Source organism: Sus scrofa, chromosome 6, assembly GCF_054392235.1.
Source record: "Sus scrofa isolate SSC_HxYL_T2T_F1_AM1 chromosome 6, Sscrofa_HxYL_maternal_Yorkshire_Landrace_v2.0, whole genome shotgun sequence".
NCBI lineage: Eukaryota > Metazoa > Chordata > Mammalia > Artiodactyla > Suidae > Sus > Sus scrofa.
Window position 1 is genome coordinate 80,657,791 of NC_139388.1, and position 12,882 is coordinate 80,670,672.

The 12,882-nt window shown below is 56.6% G+C and overlaps 1 protein-coding gene and 1 long non-coding RNA gene across 50 annotated transcripts in view; one reads left to right on the plus strand and one right to left on the minus strand.

The window, feature by feature from the left end:
• Positions 1 to 12,882, plus strand: part of ARHGEF10L (Rho guanine nucleotide exchange factor 10 like) — a 165,342-nt gene that overhangs the window by 66,735 nt on the left and 85,725 nt on the right. For all 49 annotated transcript variants that reach the window (XM_084963055.1, XM_084963031.1, XM_084963044.1 and 46 more), the window contains 2 exons: positions 8,702 to 8,793; positions 10,489 to 10,572. In XM_084963055.1, coding sequence (XP_084819181.1) covers positions 8,702 to 8,793; positions 10,489 to 10,572 — 176 coding nt within the window. The remainder of the gene's footprint in view (positions 1 to 8,701; positions 8,794 to 10,488; positions 10,573 to 12,882) is intronic.
• LOC146402581 (uncharacterized) lies at positions 1,701 to 7,185 on the minus strand. The gene is made up of 2 exons (XR_014807160.1): positions 6,829 to 7,185; positions 1,701 to 5,931 (listed from the first exon to the last, which is right to left on the minus strand). It is a non-coding gene; the product is annotated as an uncharacterized LOC146402581 (long non-coding RNA).

A 12,882-nucleotide genomic window follows, 5' to 3' on the forward strand; every position in this document is an offset into this window, starting at 1 on the left:
GATCTAACTTGGCCTCTCTGAGCTCTTAGGAGAGCAGTGTCTAAGCTGTCCCTGGAATGTGCCATAGGCCCTACCAGGGGCGCCAAGCAGAGGGGCCTCAGCACTGCCTGGGTGCGATTCTGGGTGGGGCCCCTCCCTTTGAAACGGGAGCAGAGGAAAAGAAGGCCCCTCCCCTCTGGCCCTGCACAGAGGTCTGGTGACAGTAGAGGGGCGTGTGAGGGGTTTATCCACCTGCAGGATGCCTCTGGGGCCACAGGGGGTTTTCTTGCTGGGGGAGAGGCAGTGTTTGGTTTGCTGCTCTATCTTCTGGGCCTAGCACAGTGCAGGCACAGGCCGGGTGCTGAGGAGATTGCTCTTGAAAGAAGGATGGTTCCAATGGACAGAAGGACGAGTGGGGTCTGAAAGGCGACGACTCTCAGTGAACATGAAGGGAAAACAAACGGTGTGGAAACGGAATCTCTGAACCCTGGTTCTGAGTCTGGCGGCCGACGGGGGCCAGGACAGCGGGCAGCGGAAAGGGAGGCTCAGAGTGGCTGAGTGGCTGATCCCACTGATGCTGGTGGTGTTGGCTGCTGTTTCCTGAGCTGCAGCCTGAACTGAGTGCTTCACGCACACGATCTCACCTCCTGGCACCGTGGCCCTAGGAGATGGGCTACTGATTATGCCCATTTTGCAGATGAAGAACTGAGGCTTAGAGTTGAAATAGTTTCCCCTAGATCTTGCAGAGCTGCTCAGTGACGGGGCTGGAGCTCAGCCCGTGTGACTCCGTAACCATCCACCCCTGGGAGCTTGCAGGCTTGGCCTTTCTGGTGGACTTTGAACCCCATGAACTCACAGCCACCCTCAGCGCCCAGTGCTTGCTGGGAAACCAGAGCGTGTATGTCTGCGGCTCCCTGCATGTTCCTGGGCTCAGACGGCCCCTCTCACCTCTGAGTGCACCCGGCCTCTGGACTTGTTTGCTTTTCCTGCCCAGTTTTGCTGCCATCCCTGCTGGCCCCCTGCAGCCTTGGCATTTCCTGTTGGCTCCTGGCCCAGCTGCAGGGACTCTCAGTGACTCCCAGAGGTGCCTGTCCTGCCCCTTCCTGGGCTTATCTAGACAAGATGGACTGGGTGGCCAACTGGCCAGCATCTCTCACCTGGGCCTGGACCTTGAGGGAAGCAGCTGGGCAGCTGGATTCCTGGAAGAGCCAAGGAGACCCATCCTCCCTGGACATATGGGGCCAAGGGCATCAGGCCAGGCCTGGGGAAGCAGCATTTAAACAGAATGGAAATGATGCTGGAGGGCTTGCCTGCAGCCTGGCTGTGGTCTTGACGCTTCTGAGGCCTGAGGGTATGTGTGTGGGGTCAGCTGGACAAGCCTGGGGTGTCCCCTGACCTTGGGAGGAAACGGCGTTGTCCCTCAAGTCTTGCAAGATTGCTGCGGACCCAGGCCAAAGTTGTTTGGCATCCTGAGTTGTTCTTAACTTGCTGTTTCCCCAGATCCAGAGCATTCATAGCCTCCCGTGTCCTGTCCTGCAGGGTGTGAGTGGGACCTGAGGATGGTGGAGACCAGCTTTTCCCTGTAGTGGAGTCCCTCGTGGGAGGGTTAAGGGGACCAGGCCCCTTTTTCCATTAAAGACCTCTCTCTGGCCCCTTAGCTAAATTAGAAGAGCTATTTTTGTTCTTCTGCATCTATTTTTTTTTCTTTTTTAGGGCTGCACCTGCGGCATACGGAGGTTCCCAGGCTAGGGGTCGAACTGGAGCTACGGCTGCTGACTTACACCATAGCCACAGCAACATGGGATCCGAGCTGCATCTGCGACCTACACCATAGCTCACGGCAGTCCTGGATGTCTGACCCACTGAACGAGGTCACGGATTGAACCCAAATCCTCATGGATCCTAGTCGGGTTTGTTAACCACTGAGCCACTAAAGGAACTCCTATTTTTGTTCTTCTTTTTTCTCTTTTCCACCCCTGCTTACAAGGGGTTTCCATGGGGGAGCCATGGCCTTCAGATCACACAGACCCTTTGAGTACTCTGTGTGAAGACCACACAGCCTGTGGCCTGAAAAAGGTACAGAGGTTTGCATTCATTACACTGAATCCCCCTTCAGGAATGTGCCAAGTCCACCCCCGGATCCTCACAGTGACAGGTCTCTGCCTTATGCATCTTCATTCTCAGTATCTGGCACAAAGAGGGTGAGATACTCATAGTTTATGTGTGCATGGACTTTACAGTTTATGTAGTCCTTGCCACACGCTTCTCATTTTGATGCATGACTGACTGGGCAGATTAATTCCCCCCCCAAAAAAGATTTCCATGTCCAAATCCCCAGAACCTGTGAATGTATTACCTTGTCCAGGTGGGATGGAGGTGAGGGTCTGGAGATGGGGAGATGATTCTGGATTATCCCAGCAGGCCCATTAGAATCATAAGAACCCTGATAAGGGGTGGGGCAGAGTCAGAGAGGGATCGAAAGATGCTGCGAGGTTGGCTTTGACGACGGAGGAGGCCCCTGAACCAAGGCTGCTTCTAGAGGCTGGAGACTCACCCAGCAGCCCTGGAAAGAAAGAATTACTATGGATCCTGTTGTGCAGACCCAGAGAGGAGCAGGCACTGGTCCCGGGGGCTGGGTGGCACATGGAGGCCCTTGGGCTCAAAGCCGGAAGGCGGGGCTCTGCTTGTTCTTCCTCAGCAGCCCCCTCCCATCCAGGCCAGCGTTCTGGCCTCCCTGCCCTTCTTCTGCCTTCCATCCTTCTGTCCTGCCCATCTTCACTGAGTGTCTGCAACGTGCCTGGCATCGCAGAGACCTAGTGGACCGTCCCTGCCCTCCTGGGGGCTGCCATTCTGCACCTGGGTGTGTGGGCTCTGGCCAGATGATAACGGCCTGCACGTATTCTGCACTTAGAATTCACCAGGCTCTGCTCGCAGAGCCTCACCTGCCTCATCTCATCCATCCTCCAGACACTCACTGGTGGGCGCTACTGTAATCCCCATTTTACAGGGGCCGAAGCAGGTGCCCAGAGGCTACGTCATCAGCCTCAGGTCACAGAGCTGAGATGAGGCAGAGGCAGGCTTGAACCCAGTCGGCTTGCAGGCCCAGTGTTCTAACCTCTGGCCTCCGCTCTGCCGCGCAGATCTGGTTTGGATCCTGCCCCCCTTCCATATTGGCTCCATGACCTGAGGCTTGGTTGTTATCTGATCATCCCACCCTTCCGTTTCGTCCCGTAACACGGAGGCTGCATGAGACGGGAGGACCAGATGCTCTGCCAGCCAGCTGCTCTTTGTCACTGGCCCCAAAGGCTGTGGGTCTGTCTGGAGCGGGACTCCAGGGCACAAGAGACCCCGTGCTGGCCAATCCATTGCTCAACATTTCCTGGGATATGTTTTCCTTCTGCTTTTCACTCATGGTTTCTTTTTTTGGCAGTAGTCATGCATGTTTATCTGAGAAGAATTGAAAAGTACAAAAAAGGATAGACTAAAAGCAACCTTTACTTCTGCCCCGGTGTGTTCCTGCCCAGCTCCCTTGCATATATGTAAAATACATATGTATACATTTTTTTCAGAGCTGTGGTTTTATTGCATATGCTGTTTCCTGGCTCGCCTTTTGACTGAATCATGTATAGAGAGCATTTTCCCATGGGAACCTTACACGGCTCTTGATAAGTTATTGCTGGGGGAGCAGTGTCTGTCCAGGGTCTGACCACTGAGCTGGGGGCCCTTGAGATGTCGGGGTGAGGTGCGTGCACCGTGGAGCCGAAAGTCAAGGCGGGGCCTGGATCCGTGTCTGTGGCTGAGGGGCCAGGCTCCTGATGTTGGGCCTCGATGCTTGCTCTCTGTGGAGAACTGGGTTAAGGATGCCGGGTCAGGGGCCCCTCCTCAGATTTCCCCAGGGGCTCCTCACCACTCTGCTCCTTCAGTAAGTGGATTTGTGACCTCATGGGAGGTGGCTCAGGACAAATGGACTGGGGCCCGGAACACTTCTGCCCGTGAGGGGTGGCGAGGCGCTATGCATGCAGGGACCTTGTAATTGTAGAAGGGGTGGAGGGGAAGGGGGGGATGGGAAGCCGTGCACTCCAGGGATTTATCATGTACCAGACCCTCTGCTAAGAATTTTACAATTCTTCTTTATTTCCTCCTTCCCGGAACCCCAAGAGGGAGCTGTTGTTCCCCATTTCACAGATGTGGAAACCGAGGCATCGAGAGTCACTAAGTCCTTTACCTGTGTTATCTCATTTAATCTGCACAACAGGAAGAGGAGTGATTATTCTCCATGTTCCACAGCAGCTCCAGGACATCAGGCCACTGTCCTGGTCCGCAGCCAAGTGGCAGAGCTGCCGTCTTATCCCAGACCTGTTGGCTCTGGAGCGTGTGTCTCTTCCCACCCTAAGCCCGTGATCCCCGGTTCTCAACCCTGGCTGCACCTTGGAGACAGTGGGGAGCTTTACAAACACCAATGCTTGGGCCCTTCCCCTCCCGCGGGTCGGAGTCACAGGGCACCCACTCCCTTCTCGTCCCTGGCTTGTTCCTGGAGAGAGAGGTGATGGGTGCAGAAGGTGCCTCGAGCTCCTTGGTGGCTTCCTGGTATACTTGACCTAAGTCTGGTCAGCGAACACTGTCCTCGGGGACCTGGGAGAAATCTGTTGTCCTCCCTGCGTCCTCTTTTTCACCCAGCCTCCCCGATTTCTGTCCTTCGGCTCCTTTTCTTCCTGTGACGGTGGCGGTGACCTCACCTTGTAAGAGTAGTGTCATTTAAGTGGCTGGCCTTTCGCTCCTGTGCAAGCCGAGAGGCATTAGAAGTGCAGGAAGCTCAGATAAGGGTGAGATCATTGGCCTTTTATTGCTTTTTAATGGCTCTTTTATTATCTGAAATCTTCGGGGAGGCCCCAGAAGGAGTGTCTGCTCCCGGGGAGAATGAGACTTTCCAGCCAGGCAGCAGCTGGGAGAGGCCGCCCCTGGGTGGGTGCAGGGTGGGTTCGTGGCCTGAGCAGGAGGGCCAGGGAGGGAGGAGGCACCCCCAGCCTCATTTCTTGCCACGCTTGCCCCTTCCCTTGCCTGGGAGGCTCTTCCCCTTCCCTTCTGCATGGAGAATGCTGGCCCCAGTGTGGAGCAGCAGAGCTGGTGTCAGGAGAAGGCTTTGCAGGCAGACTGCAGCTTTGCCACTTGCCGCAGAGCCTGCCGCTTGCCCGTTCTGAGCCCCATCTGTAAAATGGTCATAAGACACACACTTGTCTTTGAGCATTTTGCATGGTGCTGGGCGCAGCGTAGATGCCTGCAAAGTGCAGGTGGGGTGGCGGTGGTCTCCAGCCAAGCCTGGGGAGACCCGTCCACCCACAGGCACTGGCCTTCCCTCCCTTGGAGCTCCTGGTCTCTTTGTTTGCCTCAGCCATGGAGGCATGAAGGTGACTTTGCTCTGCTCTGTGACCCCAGCGCCCCCTCCCAAGAGGCCAGAAAGAGTAACTGGGCAGCTGTTCCGTGGAAGCAGGAGCCCAGTTTGGCTTCTCCAGCAGTGCTCGTGGCTTAGACCTGCACTGTTCTGTTTCAGGGGTGGGGCGGGGTGGGGGTGGGGGAGCTGGCCACATGTGGATATTTAAAATTAAACTACTTAAAATGAAAAAATAAGTTCATTGTATTTTGGTAAGGTGCAAACTAGAGGCTTATATTTTCAGCCCCACCCTGGCTTTTAGTGTGTCATAAAGTATTTCCAGATCCCTTCTAAAGCTGTCTGACCTCACCCCAAAATACCCACTCCGCCTCAATGCCACCTTTAGAGATTACCCAGGGCCTTCTCGGGTGTCCTCTGGTTGAGATGCACTGCAGCCTTGGAACTGGGTGTTAGGGTTTCTCTTGGGTGGAGACTTGAACTTGTGTCTCTGACTCTATGCCGAGTGCTCTTTCTCTCTTTTTTAAAAAACAGGTGGCAAAAAGAAACAGGTGTTCCCTTCATGGCTCAGTGGTTAAAGAACCTGACTAGGATCCATGAGGTTGTGGCTTCGATCCTTGGCCTCATTCGGTGGGTTAAGGACTGTGGTGTAGGTTTGCAGATGTGGCTTGGGTCTGGCGTTGCTGTGGCTGTGGCATAGGCCGGCGGCTGCAGCTCCGATTAGACCCCTAGCCTGGGAACCTCCATATGCTGCAGGTGTGGCCCTGAAAAGCAAAAAACAAAAAACAAAACAAAACAAAAAAACACCCCCCCCCAAAAAAAAACAGGTAGCTAAGTAGTCAAGCAAGGTTCAGGGACCTTGTGACACAGCGAGTCTCTGACGTTGGTGAATGTTTGAATGTAGCTTCCCTGAGGAACACAGACTTTGTAGGTGGAGAGCCTGGGCTTCAAACCCCAGGCCCCTCTCTGATGAACTGAGTGCCTTCCGGAAGAGTAATCAAGGCTCTGTGAGCCTCAGTTTTCCCATCTGTAAATGAGGATGACGATGCCTGTCCCGCATGTGCTCTTGTGAAATGAAATATGCAAATACAGGTAAAGCACATCAAGCAGCGCCTGGCAGGTGCTTTGTGATGGTCACCAATTGCATGAGTAACATAGAGCAAAGCCAATTTTCAAACCAAACCCTGCCAGGCTCTCATAGAATTGTTTGGTCCTGTTTGAGCATTTCTTTTCTTTTCTTTTCTTTTCTTTTTTTTTTTTTTTTTGGTCTTTTTGTCTTTTCTAAGGCTGTACCTGCGGCATATGGAGATTCCCAGGCTAGGGGTCTAATCAGAGCTGTAGTCGCTGGCCTATGCCAGAGCCACAGCAACTCAGGATCCCAGCTGCACCTGCAACCTAACACCACAGCTCATGGCAATGCCGGATCCTTAACCACTGAGCAAGGCCAGGAGTCGCACCGCAACCTCATGGTTCCTAGTCGGATTCGTTAACCACTGAGCCACGACAGGAACTCCTGTTTGAGCATTTCTGAGTGGCAGGACTCAAGCATCTTGACGACATCATGGCTCAGGGAAACGTGAAGAGGACTCAGGCAGCTCCCTCCTGGTCCAGACGAGCCCTCTTGGCCTTTACTTGCCGTTGATGGAAAGCCTTATCCCAGGACTGAAATGTGCCCCTCGCCCTCAGGTGGCATGGCTGACTTCTGGCAGTAAAACTGGAGCTGAGACTGGCTTCTCCGGTAGTGACAAGCACTTGACCTGTATGGGGGCCACCAGCCACACGTGGCTAGTTAAAATTAAATTACTTAAAATGAAATAAAATGAGAAATTAAGTTCCTTAGCCACCTGTTCCACTAGCCACCTTCCAAGTGCCCCATAGCGACACATGGCGCACTGGGCGGCACGGACTAGCAGGATTCCATTGTCACAGCCGTCCATGCTCTGTGACCTGAGATGCAATTGGAAGAGCCCAGCTTTGGGGCCCAAGAGCTGGCATCACCCTCCGGCTCTGCCACTCACAGATCGTGTGATCTTGGGCAGGTGCCTCTTCCCTGCCACCTGCCGAGCGGGAGGGATTCCAGGATCTGCCTGTCAGTGTTCCTGGGGAGGGGAGGCAGAGGGCCCTCACAGGGGGTGTTCCCCGCCCCCCTCTCCTCCCTCCGCTCTCCCTGGTTGTCATCTCCCCCCCCTCCTCCCCCTCCTCCAAGGGCTTGGGTGCTGGCAAGTTCAAGTCAATTCTTGGCAATGGTGGCTGCTGCCTTGGAGAGTTGAAGGCCTCTACCCTCTGGCTTGGCAGATGTGGCCTCTTTTTCTTTGAGTGGATTTTTAAAAGATCAAACAAAAAACCTTTTGCTTCGGGATAGTTTTAAGGTAGCACGGAGTTTCATATACCCCTCACCCCGTTTTCCCATTGTTAACATCTCACATGACCACAGGATGTTCGTCAAAACTCGGAAACCAGCACTAGTACATTGCCATCCTCGGAACTCCTGACCGTATCGGGATTGCTCCGGTTTTTCTGCTTATGTCCCTTTTCTGTGTGGGGTTCCCATCCAGGACCCACGTGGCATTCAGTTGTCATTTACTTTGCTCTGCCCTGTGACAGTTTCTAGACTTCTCTTGTGTTTCAGGATCTCGAGAGCATTGAGGAGTCATGGGCAGGGCTTTTATAGCTGTCCTGTAATCTGGGTTTGTTGGTGTCTTTCTCATGATGAGCCTGGCATTGTGGGTTTGGGGTAAGAATCCCACAGGGGTGAGCACCCTTCTTGCTGCATCACTCCAGGGGTACGTGATGCCCGTGTGATGTCACCGGCGATGCTCACGTGGCCACTCGGTGAAGGTGTGTCCACTCTTTGCCCCCTGCTTTCCCTTTGCTCCTCTGCTCCTGGGAAGCACATCTCTGAATCCAGCTTATCCTCGAGTGTGTGTGGGGAATAAGCTTGCCCTCCGGGCATGGTCTTGTGAGGCTCTATGGCCTGTTTCTCAGGCAGGAACCCCCAGCCCTGGCCTCCATTTTGCACATGGGATAATGGGGAGATGGCGAGTCCCGCTGAGTCTGCTCTGGAGAAGGGGTGCCCTTGCCTGGGGAGCCCCTGAGAATACGTTTGACCTTTATGCGCGTGTAAAGCAGCAGGCTGGCCTTACAGCCTCTTCTAAAGGTGAGGGAACCGAGAGAGAAGAGGCTTGTCCAAGGCCAGCCCAGACGTGGCCTCCTCAGCCCTCTGACCCATGGCCTCAGGGACCAGTGGCCCTGTCACCTGGTGAGGGGCTGCCTGTGGCTTCAAGGCATCAGCTGTCCTGTCCTCCCTGCTCACTGGGCCCGTTTCTTGGCCCACAGGGCGCCAGTTGTGCTGAGCAATGGGGAGGCCGTGGATGCAGCTTTCTCCGGGGTCCATCGCTGCAGCTGGAGGCGGAAGAGCTCCCGTCGCAGTGAGTGCCCAGACCCCAGGTCTCAGCCCCAGGAGGGTGGTGCCAGGATGGGGCCCAGAGCTGATGGGGGCTCATGCAAGCCAAGGGCTCGTCCTTGTTGCATGGCTGCTGTGGGCTTGGTGGCTGCTATGAGGTGACTCGGCCATTGCCCACCCTTGAGAGTGGCCCCCTTTGTCACTTGATGAGATCTGTGGCCCAGGAGTAGGTCATGCATTCAGCTGTTCCTCTGTCCCCTCAGTACTTCCGAAGGTGATCTGGTGGTGGGTGTACCCTGGTGACCAAGATGGGGTCCCTCTGGGAGCTAAACCAGACACACAGGCAGGCAGATACCACAGGTGCTGGGTTGGGGGGGATTAGGAGAGCCCAGGAGTCCTGAAGGCAGAGAGTGAAGGAGCAGGGGTCAGGGTGAGTGTGGCCAGGCTGAGGGGGAGCCTGTGCTGGAGCCCGAGGGCGAGGGGATGCCGGGCACATGGGAAGCAGCCAACCTGGGCGCGGTGGAGGGAGGGCCCAAGGGGTGAGCAGGCCAGGCGAGGCTGCCTTCTCCCCAGCTCCTCCTGGGGTGTGGGGGGCCTTGGAGGCTGCACTTTCCTGAAGGCAAAAGGGAGTCACGAGAGGCCCTAGGAAGCCATGAGAGCGCCATGCGGCCATGTGTGCATTTCAGTCCTGTCACTGTGGGATGGGGTGATGCTCTGAGACAGGTGGGTGGGCTGGAGGCTGACCAGGAGAGGGAGGCTGATGGCTGGAGCCAGGGACCTGGAGTGAGATGGGCAGGTTTCAGAGCCGTGTGGGAGGCAGAATCCATGGAGGGGTGGGGTGGGCAGGTGAGGAGATCTGACTGGGCTCTGGGGGCCCTGGGACCGTAGGAAGCAATGCAATTAGGACAGTGGGGACTTCAGAGTCTGGTCCTATGCAGGTGAGGACAGACTCCCATTGAGGGTGGGGACTGCTTTTCCAAACCCTACCTCTGCAGGGGCTCCATGCCCCTAAAGGGGGCAGAGATTGGGTGCACAATTTCGGAGCGGGGGGGGGGGGGGAACAGCTCATTAAATGTTCCATCCCTGGAGCTGCTAACAGGGGCAGGCTGTGAGCTCTGCCCTGCTCCTAGCCTGCCCAGCAAAATGATAGGGGAGCCATGTGCTCATTTGCTGAATGTTTCACCAATCAGGACCCCGCTGGCTGAGTTCTGTGGGACACCCCTTCACCCCACTCTCCAAATCCTTTTCCCTACACCGGGACATTTCCTGTACTCCCTACAGCCATCTTGCCCTCCCCCACCTCTGGGTGGGTAGGAGCTGGCTCCTTCTGGGGTAGTCGTGGGGGCCTGGGCAATAGAAGAGGCTTCCGGGCCCCAGGGCACAAATGCTGGGTCTGCTTCATGCTCCCTGCAAGTGCCATCGGCCAGATGGGCCGGCCTGCGGGTGGCCGGGAGGCGGATGGAGTGTGCTTCGGTCACTGGGAGGGCGCCTTGGAGGGGCTGGAGGGCGAGAAGAGGCAGCGGAACCCGGTCCTCTGAGCGCAGTGGCAGGCCGGGGCTCCCCAGGGGCTGGGCTGCAGGATGCTGGCCCAGCTGAGCCGCGGGGATGCGGGCGGGAGGGAGCCGCCAGCTGGTGCAGTCCTGGTGTCACTCCGGCTGCCGCCTCCCGCCTGGGCCGCCAGAGCCGGGCTCGAGCTCTCCTCCTCTCCCTTCTCTCCCAGTCGAGAGGTTTACTTTCCCCGCCCTGGAGGAAGATGTGATTTACGACGACGTCCCCTGCGAGAACCTGGACGCTCATCAATCCGGTAAAGTCTCCTTCGGGCGTCCTTGTTTCTCTCCCGACGGACCGGGGGGCGGGGGGGCGGGGCCGGGGGAGGGTCTTTCCTTGCGCGTCTTCCGTGGCCCCACCCAGTCCATGGCCCCGCCTTCTTGCTTTAAAAAACCCCTGCGCTCTTCCCGGGAGCGTCGGGAGACCGCGGAGGGCGGGGCCGGGCTGGGGCTGGGGAGGGGTTAGGGCGTCCAGGGCAGGGGCACCCTGGGCTGTGGGTCCCCAGGCCACTCTTTCACGTCTCCGTCTCCATTCCTCCTGAAAATGGTTTAAGAGCCCCAGAGCTGTTGAGAAGGACAGTTTATTAAAGCTGACCGGTGAGGCCTGGGCCCTGCTCTGGGGCGAGGCCCGCGGTGAGCAGGGAGGGCGGGGAGGTGGTGGCCACAGAGGGGAACAGAGCCGGGGAGGGTGAGTCCTGCCGGAACTGGGCCCCACATACTCACCTGGCTGGAGGGGGGACTCTCCAGGGAGGAGGGCTAGTTCATGTCCCTTCACAGCCAGAGCCATCTTTGCTGGAACACCTTATGCCAGCTGCTCTTCATGTTTTGTCCCCAAACTTCGCTTAGAGTCTTACTTCCTTATTCTTGAGAGGAGGAAACTGTAGAGGGGGGATTCCAATCTGGGTCATTCTGAATCCAAGTCCAATGCTCTGTGCCCTACCCCCCAAAGGACTTGGGTGGCATTTTATGATGGATGAAGCACATTTGCTCCCCCTATTCAGTGACCCCGTGATGGGGCAGGGTTTATGGCTCCAGGTGACAGTCACATCAGAGAGGTTAAGCCACCAGCCCCACATCACACAGCCAGAACTGGAATAGACATTTGCCTGACTCTGCTTTTCCTACTATTCTGCCTGCCTTTAGGGGCTCCCCATCTAGAAGAGGAAACATCCCCTGCCTTTGAGGAGTTCTCAGTCTGACAGGGGCGACCAGGACCATCCTGGGGCAGCGTATAATCCAATGGGAGAGACACACAGACAACACGACTCCATCTGAGGGCCCACAGAGGGACACTCCTGATGTCTGTTCCAGGAACAGGGGTGGTGGGCCAGTGATACACGCATCTATCTGGCAAGCCCCGAATGGACCTGGGCCTGTTCCTGCTTGTAGCTCATGCAAATCCAGGAGAGTGGGAACGGGCGGCTGTATGCAGGTCCCAGAGCTGGTAGATCTGAGCAGCCTGAGGCTGTCATTTGACCCATTTGGGCTGTTCTCCCATCTGAATCAAATCAACCACTGAAGACTTGGCCACAGTCTGCACTGGGCACCATCGTGTCCTCAGGATGTGGGGTCTGGCATGTCCTGCAGTTTACTCTGAGGCAGACAAGAGCAGGTGGTCTGGGAGCCAGCTCTGCACCTACAATTTGAGGACCAGAACCCCTGCCCCAGGACCCCCCACTCTCAGAGCTGTGGGAGGATTGGGTCCCAGAGGCTGTGGCCGGCCCTCAGCAGGTGCACGGCACAAGGATGCTGTTGTTAGGAGTGTCATACCTGCCGGGGCCCAGCACTGACCTGTGCAGCCTGTGACGAGGTTTTCCGCCGAGATGCAGGCAGCATGGGCCAGTGGACACACACAGCCCTGGGTTCAAATCCTGGCTGCTGCTGATTCTCTGTGCTTTGGGCCTCGGTTTCTTCATGTGGAATCAGATTATCATTCTGACCTCATAGGCCTTTGGGGAGGATTGCACCAGAGGACTTCTGCTTAATCCCTCAGGCCTCAGTCAAGGCATCTGCCCAATTGGGCAATAATAGCTTTCTCCTTGGGGGTTGTGAGGACGCCAGGAGATGACTGATGTAGAGCATGGGCGGGCGATGGTAAGAGCTTTGAAAGGGGGCCGTGATCTTGAGCATTAGGGAAGCGCCAGGCCCCCAGGAGGCAGGGGAGGCAGAGGGCAGGGACCAGACTGCTCTGAGGCCCAAGAAAGCTGAAGAGTTGGCACCGACTCAGGAATCTGTGACCCTGTCTCCACTGGAGAGAGGAGCCCGGGGGATCAGGAGCATGGTGGAGCCTTCATCGAAGACAATGGATGGAGCCCCCTCCCTGCTCACTGCCTGACCTTGGGCCAACACCTGTCTTCCCTGGGCATCGTTTCCTCATTTGACTAATAGGAGAGGGTGATGATTTGCACCCTGCTGGCCCCAGAGGGCTGCTGGGAGAATCCGGCATGTAGATGTGGGTGGGCGGGGCCAATGCCCCTTGGAAGCCGGGAGAAGCAGATGCTGCTTGTAGTGTGGTTCTTCCTCGGGGGCAGCCCCAAACTGGGCTCCTGGGTCACGGGGCCTCCGCT